Source organism: Centropristis striata, chromosome 6 (genome assembly GCF_030273125.1).
Source record: "Centropristis striata isolate RG_2023a ecotype Rhode Island chromosome 6, C.striata_1.0, whole genome shotgun sequence".
NCBI classification, from domain to species: Eukaryota; Metazoa; Chordata; class Actinopteri; order Perciformes; family Serranidae; genus Centropristis; species Centropristis striata.
The window spans coordinates 10,544,486-10,563,426 of record NC_081522.1 but is presented as its reverse complement, the minus strand read 5'-3'; the positions used below and the strand labels follow the sequence as shown (position 1 = coordinate 10,563,426).

The 18,941-nt window shown below is 37.5% G+C and overlaps 1 protein-coding gene across 2 annotated transcripts; it reads right to left on the bottom strand.

Moving 5' to 3' along the window:
- Window positions 1–14: 14 nt before the first annotated feature.
- LOC131973535 (anoctamin-9) lies at window positions 15–15,240 on the bottom strand. 2 transcript variants are annotated; one of them, XM_059335554.1, is made up of 25 exons: window positions 15,125–15,240; window positions 14,888–15,020; window positions 14,160–14,234; window positions 13,935–14,057; window positions 13,687–13,823; window positions 12,735–12,784; window positions 12,587–12,645; window positions 11,275–11,354; window positions 10,304–10,438; window positions 10,118–10,211; window positions 9,981–10,041; window positions 8,673–8,755; window positions 8,477–8,581; window positions 7,347–7,511; window positions 7,228–7,264; window positions 4,733–4,844; window positions 3,759–3,816; window positions 3,537–3,634; window positions 3,238–3,434; window positions 2,985–3,137; window positions 2,072–2,219; window positions 1,865–1,987; window positions 1,010–1,103; window positions 665–788; window positions 15–558 (listed from the first exon to the last, which is right to left on the bottom strand). In XM_059335554.1, exons 2-25 carry the CDS (start codon window positions 14,906–14,908, stop codon window positions 455–457), a joined length of 2,436 nt encoding a protein of 811 aa, XP_059191537.1. In that variant the 5' UTR covers window positions 14,909–15,020; window positions 15,125–15,240; the 3' UTR covers window positions 15–454. The 2 variants fall into 2 exon arrangements, with proteins under 2 accessions (XP_059191537.1, XP_059191538.1); XM_059335555.1 differs by having other exon boundaries at window positions 14,888–14,936; window positions 15,125–15,229.
- Between the last annotated feature and the right edge of the window lie 3,701 nt (window positions 15,241–18,941).

The following is an 18,941-nucleotide window of genomic DNA, read 5'->3' as shown; positions in this document are numbered from 1 at the left end:
ACAGTACATGAGGGCAAAGTTTTTCACTTTTATTCAATAATATAAAATATTAAAATGCAAAACATTCTTGTGTCCGGTTTACAAAAGACACCATCAGATTCTGTCTGCAGTAATGACAATATAAGGCAGCATCGTAACACACAATCGGTACTGTATGTGCAGTAGCAGTATAAATTATCTGTAGGCTTTCAATAAAAACACTCACATACGTCTCACAAATATAGAGATCCAACAGCAAGCTATCAGTGCATTCTTACAATAGAATAAAAACAATCGCATGGTCAGTAAAATCAGTTACTGTACACTTGTTTTGTCCAAGAAAAATGTGTCTGTCTTCAAAGTCCACTTCATAGATGAGAATTCAGATAGCCAGCAATTTACATTTAACTGCAAACAATAAAAGAGCAATCCGTCTGAACTCTTCAGAGAGATGAATAATGACTTTGAAGTCGACTCAACACTGTGATATTCTGTATGCACAAGGCAATACTTGGCTCTTGTCCTCAGGGGAAATCTTGCAACCTTCCTGCGTCTGCGCGTGCTCACGCTCCAAATGAACTGTGAGAAATAAAAGCAAGAGGGTGTGTTAGTTGGAGCATCTGTGCGAAAAAGCAAAAAGTGGCCACACAAGTTCAAAGCATGTCTTTAAAACATTGAACATTACTTGAGACTCGCCTGAGTTCCTCTTTTAGTCTCCTGAGTTTATCAAAGAGTCTGTCATTCTTGACCTGCATGGGAGCGCTCGGCACAAACCAGGCTGCAATAAACTTGCATATAACCACAACGTGCTGCAAGCAGAGAGGACAATGTTAGGAATGTAAATCTCCTTTTCTACCAGTGAAAATGTGGTTTCATTAAAGATAACACCCTGATTTTGCCGAGATAAAGTTTGAAACATAAGAACAGACAAACTGAGCTGGGAGGAGATTGTGGGATTTCGGTGTTGTATTGTGTACCACAGAACAAAACAATACTTGAGTTATAAGTGTGTTTTATGGTTAACACTTACCTCAAACAAGATAACAAATGCAAAGCGAACAGCTAAAATTAACCAGTACTGCGGGGTAAGACTGTAGTCCTCATTGCTCCTGTAGTCTTTATACCTGTGAACAGAAACAGATGTTCTCTCTCTTATCAGCTGTCTTTTAAATCAATCAAACGGGGGTTTACTTCGGGTACCAGCTGGGAAACAGTGGTGAAATGTAAGTACTTTTACTCAAATACTGTACTTAAGTATAGTTTTAAGGTACTTTAAACTTACTTCACTACATTTTAGAGGGAAATATTGTAGTTTTTACTCCACTACATTAAGCAGTAGTTACTTTTCAGGTCAAGATTTAACATAAAAAGGATAATGCATGTTTATAAATTAAACCAAATAAAAGTATATTAAGTCATTTAAATTACGCCTACCTGGACAACAGTAAAATGCTGCTTACATTAAGGCATCAAAAATAATACAATGCATATTTGGAATATATATAACAATCTGAGTTGGGTCATTCTGCATAATGAGAACTTTTACTTTTGTTACTTTTAGTACATTTTGTTGCTGATACTTTTGTACTTTTACTGAGGTAAGTTTTGAATGCAGGACTTGGTGGAGTAATTCTGCAGTGTGGTATTAGTACTTTTACTTTAGTAAGGAATCAGAATACTTCTTCCACCACTGCTGGGAACTTTTAAAGACAACTTATATTTCCTGACAGTTGTTAACTTACAGGAACAGTCACAGTGCAATATAACAAAGATATATGAGGGCACTGCAAACACACTGCACGTTTGGACTTTGGTTTCTTCTGACCTAAATGCCATGAATAACGCTTCAGCTATATAAGACAATTAAGATTGAAGGAGGACAAACCTGCAGTGAGTGACATTCACGCCACTCGGAGTCATCATCTGATTGGCTGAAAATTCTTTGCTTATGATCTGGTCGTCCATTCGTGCAATGGAGAGAGTGTTGTTGATGTATCCGGCCATGCAGCTTAAAAAACAGTATTACAATCATTTAAAGCATGTGTTCCACACAACAAGACAGAACATAAACATTTTCTGAAAAAATTCTCACTCGATATCTGTTGTTGTGCCGTTGACACACGGACCATAGCGATAACGGTACACGAGTCGAGGGATGAAGTCTGAAGACACGCCGATGACCAGCCCGTTTGCAATGACAGCTAAGACGCCAATGGCCTCCAACACGTCTATCCACACACCTGAGGGGAGGAAATGTTAATGTGAGGAGGATATCGACAGTATGAACAGGCAAACGACTACTGCCAAGATTTAGCCAAAATTTTTGTTTAAAACGTTCCAAAAATTAACACCATCAACAGAATGTGAAGAAGTAACAGTTTTCACTTTATGTCAAAGACATCTATTTCTTGTGTTGCAGAGATATCTATTGAAATGAGCATGCTAACCAGCTTGTGAGGGTGCCTACAAATCAATAATTAAGTCAGTCTTTCAATTTTAATGTCACAATCACGGTCAAGACCAAGAGATTATTGGTTTTTACCCTGACAATTGTCCTTCCCATTTTCAATTTTTCTTTTTCTTTCTTTTTTTAATGATGGTCAACATGGTATCAATTGTGATATGATTTTTTTTGTGGGAATATACCACACTAAGGCCATATAGTTCACACATTGCCACCACTTGGCATTACTTTCTGTTATGAGATAAGGTAAGATTGGAAGTCTGGAAGTTCACTATACATTTTTGAGGACATAGCAAGGTTTATGATGCATCTATCCCGGCTGGGAGGGCTTGAAATGCTAAACATAAAAGCATAGGGCCAAGTATTACAGCACACATACACCTTTAAAAGTAAAAATATGTTCCTGCAGTATTGGAGGGTGCAATTTTTCAATCATGGGACTACATTTCCTAGAATCCTAGTTTTTTGGAACCGTAGTGGTTATGGTTAGAGGTCAGGGTTCTGAAACTGCATCCTCCATCTCTTTAAAAGTGATGCTCACCAATATCGTTGGTTTTCTTGGGAACCAGTCTGCGCTCCAGAGTGACCATTTTAATGGCATCCAGGCGTATCTCAATGACATTATTTATGAGGGCGAGCAGAGGAGCGAGAGGAAACGCTGCCACAAATATGGTGGTAAAGCTGAACTGGATCACTGAGGAGAGAGCAAAGAAGAGTATTATTTACCAAAAACCTACCCAGTATTTGTCTCTTGTTTATTATAGTTACAGTGTTCAGCAGAGTAGCCTACATACCCATCTCCAGGAACTCATGGAATAGGCTGAAGGAGTCAACATCATTGAGACGGTAGTTGCTGAGCCAGTCTCGAAGCTTGCAGTTCTCACACAGTTCAGCTCCATATTTGGCCTCTGATTCATCTTTTAGGTAGCAGTGGGCACATTTCCTCTGCAGCTTATGGGTTCTTCGTCTCTTTAACCACCTGCAGAACCAGCTGATGCAAACAAGAGACAGATATCAAAATCCTGGACCTGATGAGAGTAAAATGGAATATACAATTATAGAATATATAACAACAAAGCTGATTTATACTTACGGTCCAGTGAACTCAAAGACATTACTGATGGTTTGCTTCAGTACCATTATAATGGCCATTTGGATGAACAGATCTGTGAGACATCCACTGGGATGACACTAGATAGTGGAGAGAAACGTGTTTGAAATGCAGTCAGATACAATATTCAAAATAAGGCAGCATTTTTTACTCAAAAATTGACATTAATTTATTCCAATTGGGGTAAATATTTATGTTACTCACCTCCTCTAGCCTCCATTTCCCTGAAATTCGGACATATCCACCAGGATGGCCATTTATCCTGTTGTAAGTGTTACAAAACATCATCATTATTAGTCATGTGAGGACACAGGGTGTTAATAAGTAAGGATAAAAAGTTTTTTTTAGAATTTTATTTTAGTAATGACTGTGGGTCATCATAGTTAGGTACCAGGAAGTACATCAAAACAACAAAAAATAAAAAATAGCAATTTCAGAATTTCATCAATATCAGAGTTTAGTAGTATTTCATAAAAATCAAAGTTACTTCAGAATTTCATCTGTCTTATTACGTCCAATGCTTTCCTAAATACTAATAATTGGTTATACAGACTCACCCCTACCAACCCGCCTCACCCCCACCCAATCACAACTTCCATAACCCCCACCTATCCCACCCCACACCCATTAACCAACCCACCCGCACTGGATAGAGCTGAAAACACCTTGTGCAGAAGACCACCCTATCTCAATGCTGGTCCACATTCAAGACCGGACACACACACACACACGCACAAAAAAAACTTAAAATTTTAATTTAGGGTAGAGTACATGGAGATGAGTATCCTGGTTATGAGGCTTTTCACGTTTTTTGGAATATCTAAATATAAATCAGTGTATTCATACCTATGTACTGTACACATGATAAATACTTTTATCCGGTTTCTTATTAAGTTCTTCAGCTAGCATATTCTGGTTTCTCATGAATGGTATAATGGCTTATCTGGGTTTCGGAGGAAAGGAAAACTGGTTACTCCAAAAGTCATTAACTGGTTATTCATGTCAACATACAGAAAACACACTCACAGGTTCTCTGGAAGTCTAGAGCTGTGTGGTATGTTTGAAACTATACTGATACGCATATTTTTTTGCTACTGATACATAATATATGACACAATTAAAAGTCCTAAAATGTAAATATTTAATCAGTTTAAATTTAACAGTATTTTAGTTCTTACCTGCCGAGAAAAAAGGCCACGTAGAAGAGGGAGGAGAAGTAGGTGAAGAACTGGAATGTGAACATCTTGACAGTGAAACTTTTCTCTGTGGCAGCAAACGATCGTGTTTCCTCTGTTGAACACAGATCTTATGTCAGTTCCCATGCAGTTCAGTATTTGGTCAGTGGATGGCACAATCTCACACGTGTGAATTGAATTTCTATCTTCCATCTTTTATATCATTAGACCTAATTTACATTTTATCTATTTTATCTTAATATTGTTGTGCTGCTGCACACAATATTAAGATAAAATTGTGAGTGTTCAAAGCTCAAGTTGAACTTGACTGGCTCTCTGTGCTACACAATGGCCAAAAAGATGTTTTATACAGACAATCAACATATCAAAATGCACAGCACACCTTATGATTGTTGCATTTGAATTAGGTGTGCCAGTCACAGGGTCCTGATATCAGGCAAATTGGCATTTTTTTACACATACTTCCACTAAAAATATATTTTTTGAGTTTCAGTTATGATAAAGCCCTTGTTTTCATACTGCTGCAACACTGATATCAGACACGCTGCCCTCCTGACATGGGACACTTCAAATTAACGATAAATGTTCAATCTCACCTGTGTTTCTCCTGACACGAAAAGTCAAAATCTCTTGTGAAAATTGTCTACAAAAGCACTGATCGATTGAAATAATAAATAAACCAAACACCACAAACAAATAAAATATAGAGGGGCTTCGATGGACTCTACATAACTGGGTGGGCCAAATCCTTTTTGGCTTGGAAACCTTTAAATTGAAGGCATGTCTACTTGTGACCCCTCGTCACATCTTCTTCCCTTCCCAGATGGTTTCATGTGGGTAGTTTTCACAGGCCAGAGGAGCTTAAACTGGAGTCTTACACATTATAACAGCAAAAAACCTTTCGTCTTAAAACCCTTAGGGTGATCTTTTTGACAGTAACCTTGCACAGCTGCTGAATTCTGACAATCTCACAAGGATCCATGACAATCATGGGATCACTAGATCACACGAAAGTCCATCTTGTCATACTTAAAGTAATGTGTTTGTGTCAGAATCACTGAATCATTGTCCTGTAAGGAGCTACTTGCAGCTCCACTATCATGATAGACAGTTATAGACAGATCATCACCTGCTGACAAGTATTTTTTCAAAAAGTCCCTGCCGTTATCTACTTAGTTAGTGACGGCTTATCAGTTGTAACTTTGGGGCACCTATCAAAGACGACAAACCTCTTCTTCTGGGAAAATACCAGACCTATATATTACAATAATGTATGCTATTTTAAATGCCTTCGGAGTGGAGAGAAAAAATGTATAAATATGTATGTATAGTAATATGTATGTACTATATTTAGTTCTGCCATCTCTCCTTTATATATTTCTATTCTTCAATCCATTTTAATTTAATTTAATTTCATATTATTATTATTATTATTATTATCATTAATTTATTTTATTTATCTAATTGTTATCCGGAGATGTATTCAGTATAGAATGTCGTTTGGTTACTGAAGAAATGACAATAAAAATGTAAACCAACATAAGGAAAGTATTATTGTAGTATTGTGTGCACCATAGCAAGGTACACTTATTCATGGCACTATAGGCGGCCCTACATGTAATTGTAGGCCCAGTTTAATATGCGACACAATTTTATACAATATATGTTCAAGCAGTAGGGGGTCACTGCTTTGTCCATCGATCAGTTTAAGGGTCCTTGGCCTGAAAATCAGTGAAGACCACTTGATTTAAATAACAAATGTGAAGAGCATAAAATCAACAGGCCACTCACCATAGCTGTGCAACAGATCAAAACCAGAGTGCTGCGCAGATAGGAGTGCTTATATTTTTTAGGTTCACAGTTGAAAGTTGTTGTGCATCAGGTAAACATGACAGGGCCTGCAGAGTATATTTTCTTGTCTCACCTTCTTTTTACTTGGCCTCAGTGAGTTTCCCTCCTCTGAATATAACCTGACCATTGACCATAGAAATGAAATATGGCGGCCTAGTTCCAATGTCCAACCTGAGAGCTGTTGATTGGTCATAAACATGATAATGCCTCCATATAATGACGACGTGTGCTCGCTGCTGTGTATATGTATGTATTCCTCAGTGAAACAGCCTTGAGCCCCCACAGGCTTTAAAAAGACCCTGCAGATAGGTGTGTGACTCTGTAAGCGTGGACGTGGGCCACAGTATAGAGGACAGCTTTCAGTCTCTCTCAGCCACATCATCTGTGTTGCAAAGATGTTGCCGTGTTCCAGACGCTGATTTTATATGTGTCTGTTATCTGTGTGTCTGACCTGTTTGCTGTCTGATTACCTGCCTTACTGCCTGTTCTCACTGCCCACGACACTGACAGCTGTAAACCTGTTAATCTAGTGTTTAATTCTGCCTGGAAGCTTAGTGTAACAGCGTCTCTTTGAAATTTGGTACCATGTAAAAATGAAAATTTAAATGCAGGTTTAGCAGACGTACCGATGTCACAGAGCTTCATGGCAACAATCCTGTTGATCTGCAGAGACAAAGACACGGTCAGAGTTACAGAGAATATAACCAAGTGTGAAATAGAGATGCACATTTAGAGTCAGCCGTACCCGTGTCATGACAGTGATGATGAGGTAATGGAGGACGGCCCCCAGCATCATCGCTCCACTGTTGGAGTGGTTGCTCAGGAACTCCCATTTTCCTTCAGCCAAGAGCACTGCTGCGATCACTCTGAACACCACCAAGGCATGCGTCAGACCGATGATCACCAATATCTGCAGAAACACAAAAACAGTCATCTATATCAGTAACTTCTGTGGGCCTCTATTAATTAACATAAATATACTCAACTGACTGCAGTTCATTCCAAAACCTAAACATTCTCAAACATGATTCTTATCTTTACCTGAGCTTTGAAGTTGTATGAGCCTCTTCAATCCTAGTTCTTAAACAGAGTTTTATTTTTCCTCTCTGCTGTTTTTTCAGGAGTTATTTCAGGGGGCTGCCAAATTATGGTTTATATATATATATATATATATATATATATATATATATATACCTATTTAACCTATTTGTAAAAAATAAAATGCATGCATGGTGCAGTCATGTGCATAAGCTAATCTAGGCTAAATAACTTTGGGGCACCTATCAAAGACGACAAACCTCTTCTTCTGGGAAAATACCAGACATATATATTTCAATAATGTATGCTATTTTAAATGCCTTCGGAGTGGAGAGAAAAAATGTGTAATTGTATATGTATAGTTATATGTATGTACTATATTTAGTTCTGCCATCTCTCCTTTATATATTTCTATTCTTCAATCCATTTTAATTTAATTTAATTTCATATTATTATTATTATTATTATTATTATTATTATTATTATCATTAATTTATTTTATTTACCTAATTGTTATCCGGAACTGTATTCTCTATAGAATGTCGTTTGGTTACTGAAGAAATGACAATGAAAATGTAAACCAACATAAGGAAAGTATTATTGTAGCATTGTGTGCACCATAGCAAGGTACACTTATTCATGGCACTATAGGCGGCCCTACATGTAATTGTAGGCCCAGTTTAATATGCGACACAATTTTATATAATATATGTACAAGCAGTAGGGGGTCACTGCTTTGTCCATCGATCAGTTTAAGGGTCCTTGGCCTGAAAATCAGTGAAGACCACTTGATTTAAATAACAAATGTGAAGAGCATAAAATCAACAGGCCACTCACCATAGCTGTGCAACAGATCAAAACCAGAGTGCTGCGCAGATAGGAGTGCTTATATTTTTTAGGTTCACAGTTGGCGTTGTTAACAATTTCCAGGATCAGTTCCTCCTACAGTTAAATACAATACAATAATAGACATGAATTCCAATGAGCACTGACAGGTATTACTGAAATGGGAAGTGTATAAAACGGATCATACCTCCTCCTCACACCAGTCAGACACCTTCCATTCACACACATAGGAAGCCCGATGTCTCTTCCAGAACTCTAAAAACAGTGTCGCTGTAAGGATCAAGAGTTTTTTGTTTTGAGTTAATAGACCACTGGAACAATATGAGAACTGAACAGTGTTTATGACAATATTAACATATTAACATTAATATAACCATGTTTGCTTTTGTTTATAGCATGCTGACACCAGAATTTGTCACAAAAAGTAGAAAGCAGAAAATTCAGGAACCGATCCTGACTTCTTACGGTAAACTGCTACTGTGACTGTAAATTGCATCATGTCCAGCCACTTTTTCCAGACTTTGACACAATATTCAAGTGTATTTGTTTCGTTTTTAACACATTTTAAACTGGTAATATAAGGGAAATTCCATTCAGCTGGGGACAATGTTTCCTGCAAAATCAACATTTTTCTGTTGTCCTTGATGCATTGTTCCTTTCTGTATCTTTCCCCTCCATGACCCACTTCCTCTCATATACTGATGTAATCACTTTTTGAAGACGGATGTGGATATTCTAGTTGACTGTACTCTTCCCAACTTCACTTAAATACATTCTTTCACTATCATTTGACTTAAACCTTTATCTTCTGTAATTCACAAAAACACAGAGGTTCTAACAGCTGAATAAGTCAGTGAAAGAGCATTTTTATGTTCTTATAGTTGACTGCTTGACCACCCCCACGGCCAGATGGCCTGGGCTGAACACTGTAAGATGTAAGAAGCCAGGACGAGTAGGTTCTCTCAGTGATGTGGCATCTCGTTGGCAGTACATATCTCAGTGATCATAAAACATGCAGGCAATTGGATAAAATAAATAGGAGGCAGATAAAAGACTTGTTTGTCCAAGTTGTCCTGTGAAGCCAAAAATGTTTAGGCGAATCAACAAAAAAAAATCTTGGAGAAGAGTTCTGCACTCTGATTATTAATTGTTGTTTTTTTTAATCAAATGTGCCTGTTGCGTGTGTTTTAATGGTTTTAAGAAGCAGTATGATTGTGATAAATCACACTAATCCATCTTAAAGTTCCCATATTATAAAAAGTGAGATTTCCAAGATGGGTAGGTGCTAAATAAATATTATGACAGTCTAAAAATTCTTAAAGCAGGTGTTGGCTGTGTAAGTTTGATGGCTGGACCATACTGGGATCATGTGTGATCTTTTTTAATAGAGTTCTGATTAACCATATTATGCAAGCTTTGCATACCTGAATATTGCACATACATGACTATTTCTATCTACATATGAAGAATAAAGTCATAGACACACAAAACTCACCCCACACTGCCATGAACATTGCAAAGAGCACTGTGCCATTATTATCAAACAGCTGGCTCACCTATAGGTAGAGGAGACAGGCAGTGAGCACAAATAAACACATCACTCAGCTTTCTACTATAAATGCACTGATGTACCTTGGCGTATGTGCAGGTGTCGGAGAGCTGCCACACTTTGCATCTCTTGTCACACAGGGGACACATGACTGTGTCAGCCTCACATACCTCCTTTCTGCAAAACAATAAGCAGTGTATTTATCACAGCCTGACTGCTCTGTTATGGCACATGATATGATACTGTGGAGTTGTGGAAAAAAAACTCACATGAGGGGTGAGCTGTTAAAGAAGGCAAGGCCATAAAGGAAGACTATGACCCCAATGAGAGCAGGCGGGATGAGCAGGTACGTGTACCAACCCAACCACAGGTAGTACAAGGCCACCTTCTCCCCAAAGTAGTTCCTGACATGAGAAAACACACACACAGACACACAGAAGGAGAAAAATGACAAATGAGGTAAGGATTTGCACTTATGTTGCAGAAATGTATTAAAAATGAACAGGAAAAAAACTGCATATATCTATTTTTTGGTCCTTGCTTTTTAAATTCATCTGTCTTTACTTGCTTGTTTTTAAATATATTTTTTTTCTTTTAAATTCCAGTTCAATTATACATCTGTTGTTTCTCTGTTAGATTGAGCTGTTACAGCGATTTAATGTTTGTTTTACTAAACCAGCAATGGCAAATTGTACCATCAATGCATAAAACCTGTAGAAAATTGACTTTTATCACGTAGCACATAAACAGAATAACTGTATATCCATATATAACCTTAATAAATTATAAGGACAACAAGTACTTGACTGATTCTGAGAAAAATAAGGAGAGATGGTACACACTGCATCTTGTTTCTATGGTTTGCTGATCAGCCTGATGTGGGTGTTATAATAAAAGACTGAATTCTATCATACTGCTTACATATTAACATGAAGCTTACACTTAGCAAATTACATTTTTACTTTAAATTGGAGATGTTTGCATGTGCTTGTTTGCATCATGATGCAGTTTGGATTCATGTACAGGTGTGTCTAAAGACAACAGGCTCAGATCTGCAGCAATGTTAAGTGCTGCACACGACTTTACACAATGACTTGAAACAATGTCTGCATGATGCGTGGGGGGGATGACATTTCTGACATGGAAAACAATAACGCTGCAATAACTGCAACTGTAAAAAAAAATAAAAATAAAAAAAAAACACAGGATAATGAATAGGCTGTTGTGTTGCAGTCCAAACCTGACGGCAGTAATGGGTTGCCCTTGGAGACAGGCTGTCCATCGTGCCCAGCTCTCCTTCAGCTCTCTCTGTTTCTTTTTCTGAAAGCAGAAGCACACAAACATGAAAGGAAGACACAAACATGAAGAAGAGATTTGCACATATTGGTAAGCACGGCACACAGTCAAACTGAAAACTGAAGCTGTAAATGTAAAAATAAAATCTGATTTAAACTGATTTTACTAGTTTCTATATACAATTCCAAAACAATCACAATTAATACTGCTTCATATTGTGTAAGCACTTGTGAATGTATTTGCATTTTACTTTCCTGGGCTTTTCATTTGGTATTATTTCCAAGAACACACATGTCCATGTTTACATGTGCACATATGTGTCAATATATGTTCACACACCTGCCCACACACTCCCAGCATTGACTGACTCAACGTGACTCCCATAGAGTTTCTGTGAATTAATACTTTTTTTTGGCAGCAATGAACTGTTTTGGAAGACGGCTGCCAATTTTCACGTCATAATTTCCAATGCTCTTTAAAAAAACACTTTAGCCGCCACATGAAGAGGAAAGGAGATTTGCAAGTAGATAATAGTGGCACTATCTTTAGCATAAGCTGTGTGGAAAAACAAAAATACTGGTTTAATTGTATCATTCACAACTTTAAAAATGTTGATTCAGTATACTGTTTTTGTTCTTTATTCCCACAATCTGTTTAGTCTGCAGTTCCTTTTTTTCAGATTTTGCTCTGATTTAATTGCATAAACGGATCAAAAAGGATATTAAAATAACTACATCATGAGGCCAGTTTGTAAAAAGTCTAAATTTATGCATTGTCAGGTTTGTCTGCAGGCCAAACCAAACTATTTTTAAAATGATTACTTTTTAATATCGTTCGGATTTATCATATCCTTATGCAAATTTTGCATCTACTTACGTGTTGCATTGACTTTGTATATAATCATGCCATATGAAAAATGTTTGTTTGGTTTCAACATACCATTAAAGAACCAGGCAAAAAGCATTTCACTTATAACACTTTTGCCACCACAGGAAGAGAGGAAGAGATTTGTAAGTAGATAATAGTGGCACTATCTTTAGCATGAGGCTGTGTGAAAAACAAAACTACTTAGTAGACTGAATCAACATTTCTTTTAAGGTGTGAATGATACAATGAAATTGTTTTCATTCCTTATTCCCACAATCTGTTTAGTCTGCAGTTCCTTTCCAAACACTTGTAATAACACAATAACCAGGCCAGATATGGTGACAGTATCTGTAAAAGTGACAAATCATAGATTTAGTTAGGATATTTACCTCATGCAAGCAGAACCTTGCCTCAAAAACCTTGATCTTCATAAGAGCCCGCAAACCCTCTGGGAAGAACAACAGGTGAGAAGAATAACATGAAACATCAGGCATCCAGTTACCTGAGGAGTATGTACACATGGTTAGTCTTTCTCACCTCCTGTGTGTATAGGGGTGTGATTCAAGATGAAGTGGACAATCCTTATCCTGAAATAAGCACAAGTATCACTTATAAAGCTGAACCTGCAACCAGAGGGATTTTGTCTTTCCTAACAATAAAGAAGAGGCTTAGAGGTCAGTTAGAAAATCACATTCATACAAAAACACAGAGTAAGTAGAAGCAATAAACAACCATATATTTATTTAGTTAGAACCGACTGATTTATTGGTCAGACAATTTTATCAGACAATATTGGTTTATGACAAATGTATATCTGTAATTATCAGTATTTATGTTTTTCGATATGCGCTGATAGGAAAACCTTTCTCTTAACAGATACATAATTATTTATATAAATAGTAAGCATAAACTGATTTTTTAAAATGGTCAGTAATTGACGAAGCTGAATACTGAACTAACATACAATTATATTTATTTAGCTTTTAATTTCAGCTTTATTGATATAGTCTGATACTGAATCCACAGTACTGATACTTATTTATGTATTTATTTTAGTTTTTGTTTATTCTTTATTTTATCAGTGTTCATTTGTAGAATTGGTCAACAATGTAATAAATTGTATGTATACTAGATAATAGACATAGATAATGTTAGATAGTCTTTATTAAAACAAATATAGAGTTATTGGTTTAAGAAAGCAGCCTTCTGCTCCGTTGTGTCATATTGTTGCAAAGTCGGTGCATGATCTAGATAATGGTCTATTATTATTCCAGCTAAAAAATGTTTTGAAAATCACCATACTGGCCACCACATCAGTAATTTGTGATTATTTTTCAACAAAAATCATTATAGGTCTCAAAATTCCAATACCAGTCGGGCCCTAATTAATATTATACAGAACACATAAACATCAGAGATACAATCAGAGAAAAGCACCCATGACTATTTAAAATGCCAGAAAAAGTGACTGTACAATAACGTGTTTTACCTGGTGCTGAGTGGAACAATGTTCTGATCTGAGCTCCAGTTACAAGCATCAGACACTTTGAGCAGATACCTGTACTTCTCAAATATTTCTTTAGGCGCTTGAATCCCATAGAAGACGAGATCATCATCTATAATTTTCTAACAGGGAGGAATAAAGACAAGATCACTGAAACAATCGTGCAACCTTTCCAACAGCAATTTTTATTGAATAATTAATTGTATTATTTGTATTATTAATTAAAGACTTACAGTCACTTTCAAGTTCTTTTTTTTCAGTTCTTCAATGTATTCAGTTTGCTTTTTGAACGTCTCTCTCTCCTGTTTGTCACTTGTTTTCGCAACCAAGACGTAGTCATATGATAGTGGTGTGTGCTGTGTTCGAAAAATCACATGGCAAAGTCACAATTTCAGACATATGTATCATTTGTAATAACTAGTTAAATTGTTGTTAGAGGGGACAGATTATATTCCTACCACAGGAGGGAGGGATGTCTGTTCATTGCCATTTTCTCTCACCACTCCCATTAATTCCAGCAGTTCAATACTGGGCTGTGTAGCAAAATATTGAAAAATAAAACAAGTCAAATTCCACACATAATGACTAAATGATTAAGTATCTGGAATGATTTTATAGGCAGAGTGACAAATAATGTTTCTATTAAAAGACATAATGAGGTTTCCACTGGTATGTAATAAATAATAAGCGTGTGAAAATTAGAAGAAAGGTCATCATTGAGCCAACAAAAGAATTCTGTTTAACTGTGACGTGTGGATGTGTCAGTGAATGCCACTGTGGTGATACTAACTGACTCAATTTAACCTGACTGAACAGCATGGCATGTGGATATACTCATGTCAATCCATGCTATTCACTTACAGGGCAGCCTGATACATGTAGGCCAGCACAGTGAAGGTGTGGCAGTCCTACAAACACAATGTGAGCAGAGAGAAACCAGCAAAAAAGCACATCTCATTCAAGGCTAATTCAGATTAAAGCATTGCTGTCACTCGTGCAAAGGGTGGGTCTTGTACGACACTGAAATGAGCTTCTGTTGGAGCTATTTTGCCTGACAAGTGAAGAATTGGCAGTCGTGTCAAAACAGCCGGCCCGTGATCAACATAACAGGAGCTGAGCTGAGAGAACAGCTCCATTATGAATCGATACAATCTCATTATTAGGACGTGTGACTAAGATCACCTACCTGTCTCCTGTGGACGGGCATGATGAGTAGGTGCGAAATGCAGATGCGACTTTAAAAAAATAAAAAATAAAAAAAGCTTCAGTCACCATTCAATGATCCCAGAGCCTCTCTGTCAGCTCGCCGATGTGTCCAACTATAAAATCACATATGTGCTCAAGCAGCAGCCAACTTCCGTACTTCCCCAAGGAACAAACGTGTTGTTGTATCACAAGCTAAGGAATGTAAAAGCGACTCTACCTGTTGCTGGTGTCACAGTATTATTCTTTATCGCCTCCACCTTTTTTTTCTCTCTTTCGCAGGTTCAGTCAGTTCAGCGGTGCAGCCAACAAACACTCAAACAAACAAACAAACAATAAAAAACATTCTACTGTTTGTTTGAGTAGATACAGACTCACAGATAATCTCGATGTATGGCTCGTCAGGTGCACTGGAATGGCTTTTTTGTTACCTCCTCCTCACTGATGCAAAGTAACATAAAGTCGCCACTAGATGGAAGCAGTGACTTTAACAGCCTGTTAATCATTGTGAAGTGAATCATCCTACACACTCAAACACAAGCACTGACTGTGACATTTAAGACATTAACACCTCTACATTTTGAGTCATGAAATTACACTTTAAAAGCATCTCGATGTCAATAATGTAGGCTGAGCAGTCCCATTACCATTCACAGCAGAGGAGGATATTTAAGTAGGTATACTTGAGTGACCAAACCAGAATTAAACAGACCAAAATAATAATAATTCACGGTCACGATTAAAACTTAAATTCATCATAAATGTTAGCTTAAGCGTGAATTAATTTTTTGCACCAATTAAGTTACAATTGCAAAAATGTGCTGCCAAACGCTAAAGTATCTTGACTATACATGTTCAAAATAAACTCATGTTATTAGATGTTCCATGGTGGGAGCTTTATTTATTAAATAGGCAACACATGTTGGCTAAATCATACTTGTTTAATGAAGATAACACAGTTTTACAATGGGTCTCCAAATTGCATTTTCAGCAGTTTATATTTCTACTACTACTTTCAAATTCCCATCCTTCGACAACATGCCTACATTTATAGGAAGTAGCCTACCAAAACAAGTCATGAAACAACAATAATGCAAGTAAATAAATTAAAAATTAACACGTAACATGTTGGTAACTATACATTTTTGGTGCTGGAAAGTAACTGTACTTGAATACATCTTTAAAGGTAGGCTATGTGTACTTTACCAGACTATTTACATTTTAAACACAATATATTTACTACATTTTACTCCACATCTTTATTTGAGCTCTATTATTTTACAGAAAATATATAAGCAACCTATAAAATATGATGCGAGGTGAAGATTAAATTACCCAACAGTATGTAAAACTATTAAACTTTACTCCACCATAACCATGCATAAATAGAAGGCTAATAATCTAGTATGTAATATGAATAATATTACACACAGATAAGGTTAATACTTCTAAAGGTATAATATGTAACACTTCTGTAATAAGTGTTTAAAAGCGACTAGACCTATGTTGTATATTTTTTTGTTTTCCCCCCTCTTACACCTGAGCCTCCCCCTTGTCTGTCACAAAGATGGGGGTGAGGTTGGAACTGGGAAGACTTTGCTCTGGGAAGGCTGCTGGCCAGATGGTGTGTGTCCAAGGCTGCTCAAGGACTGTGCTGCCCAACTGTGTCAACCTCTCGAGATCTTCAACCTCAGTCTACAGTTGGGGCCAGTGCCGGCACTGTGGAAAATTTCCTGTGTTGTGCCTGTACCAAAAATGAAATGTCCAGCTGAACTTAATGACTACAGAACAGTAGCCCTCACTTCTCACATCATGAAGACCTTGGAGCGGCTGATTCTGAGAGCTGAAGTCAAAGACAAACTCGACCCCCTGCAGTTTGCATACAAACAACACATCGGAGTGAACGATGCTGTCCTCTACATGCTTCACCCTTGCTCATCTGGAGGAAACTGGTGCTCATGTGAGAATCATGTTCTTTGATTTTTCAAGCGCATTCAACACCATCCAACCCAACATACTCAAAAACAAGCTCACAGAGATGGGAGTGGATCTTTCCTTCATCTCCTGGATCACAGATTACCTGACAGGAAGACCACAGTATGTCAGGTTGGGGAAATGTGTTTCTGGGACATTAAGCACAGGGGCTCCACAAGGCACTGTTCTGGCTCCATTCCTGTTCACACTGTACACTGCAGACTCCAACTCTGAGTCCTGCCACATCCAGAAGTACTCGGAAGACATTGCTACTGTGGCGTGTATCAGGAATGGACAGGAATCTGAATAAAGGGATCTGATAAAAGCCTTCAGTGACAGGAGTCACAAGAACTATCTCCTACTGAACACCTCAAAGACTAAGGAAATGATCACAGATTTCCGCAGGTTCGAGTTGGGAAGTTTGCAAGTTAGCTGGTTAGCGCACCGCCCTTTCGCATCACTCCTCTCAGCTAGACGACTTTAAATTGAACTCAGCTTGCAATAACCCCAGCACTGGTGGTTACAGCAGACTGGTGACCAGCAGCAGTGTTGATGGCAGTGAGAGGAAGTTTGCTGATCCGGCAGGGAGTCCGGGTTGGGCATCAGATCCAAGGCACTCAGCTTGTACCGACTGAATTGGAGTTGCTACAGTGGCTAACTGAAGGTCCTCTGGTCGTGTTGCTGTCCGCTCTACCCCGCCAAAGTAACATCTCTTGGTGACAGGGAGTAACCTACATCAAAGCACTTTCCCCCTATGCTGACTAAAAAGAGGAAACACATTGCTACCTTATTTACCTTCACCCTTATTGGCAGATGCATAAAGTTACTTGAGATCCAGCTTTCAGCAACCAAAAAGCCTTATGACTTCTCTTGTAGTGGACTTCTTCTTACCAATTCAAGCCAGCACTGTAGGGTAGCATCAGCTCTTCAAAAAACCTTAAACTATTCTGCTTTTTACATTATTGGCAATATAACTTTTCACTTTCACCCATTTTCACTTATCAAAGTATTCCTACCACTTTAACTTCTTGTTCCTACTACTTCCACTTGACTGACAGATTCAAGCCAGCACTGCAGTGTAGCAATTCAGCATTCAACATTTACATTCTCTAGTTAAAGATGAGTTAGGGTTAGGGTATGGGTTACATCCAGCCTGTTGACTGTCCCTGTGCGGCCCGTGTGAGGTTACCCGGAAATTAAAAACCAATAAAACCGCAGTACTTTTATTTTGAAGACGATGTACGTATGTGCGTGCGTGTTACATTGTTACCTTGTGAAAAACACTTATTGCTTTTTGTATGAAATTAATAAATTGCTGGTTTACTGCATAACATACATGCTCTATATGACTGACGGTTCACAAGATTTATTCAAAATCGTAGCTCAATGAAAATAAAAATAAGACCGTAAGAGCTACGAGGTGGGAAAACAATAACAAACATTATTAAGCATTATCACTTGAGCAAACAAGCACTTTTACTATAGTTAAGACAACAAATATAGCCACTAATATATGACAGAAGAAAATAAACTTTAATAAACCTTGTGCCCCTGTCACCCAGACACTATAGAAGTCTTTTTGATACTTAATATCAACTTTATATGAATTACGACGCAGTCGTTATTATTTACCGTTCGTTTTTCATTTAACCGTTCCACCTGTTATTTCTTGTCACTACCTTTCAACTAAAATAATGGAAATGTGATATAGGGATTGGAGTAAATTTACTACTTTTTACTGCTATATTTGATTTACTCCACATTAAAAGTCTTATCATAGCATGTATTCTTACCAGTAGCAGCTCAAAATGAGATAATTTACTATATTTTATAAAGCGGCTAAATTAATTTTGAGCAGAATTAAGTTCAGAGTATTGGTCCGGCCCTCCGCAGCCTTTGCAGTGTCCCATGAGGCCCCTTTGGAAAATGAATTGCCCAACCCTGCTCTATACTTTTCATCCAGTTGTCCTTTTATGCAAATGCTCTTTTAGATATTTCTGTTTCTTTATAATGATGATAACAATGGCAATTGTAGACTTTGCACTCTGTTCAGCTCCATTATT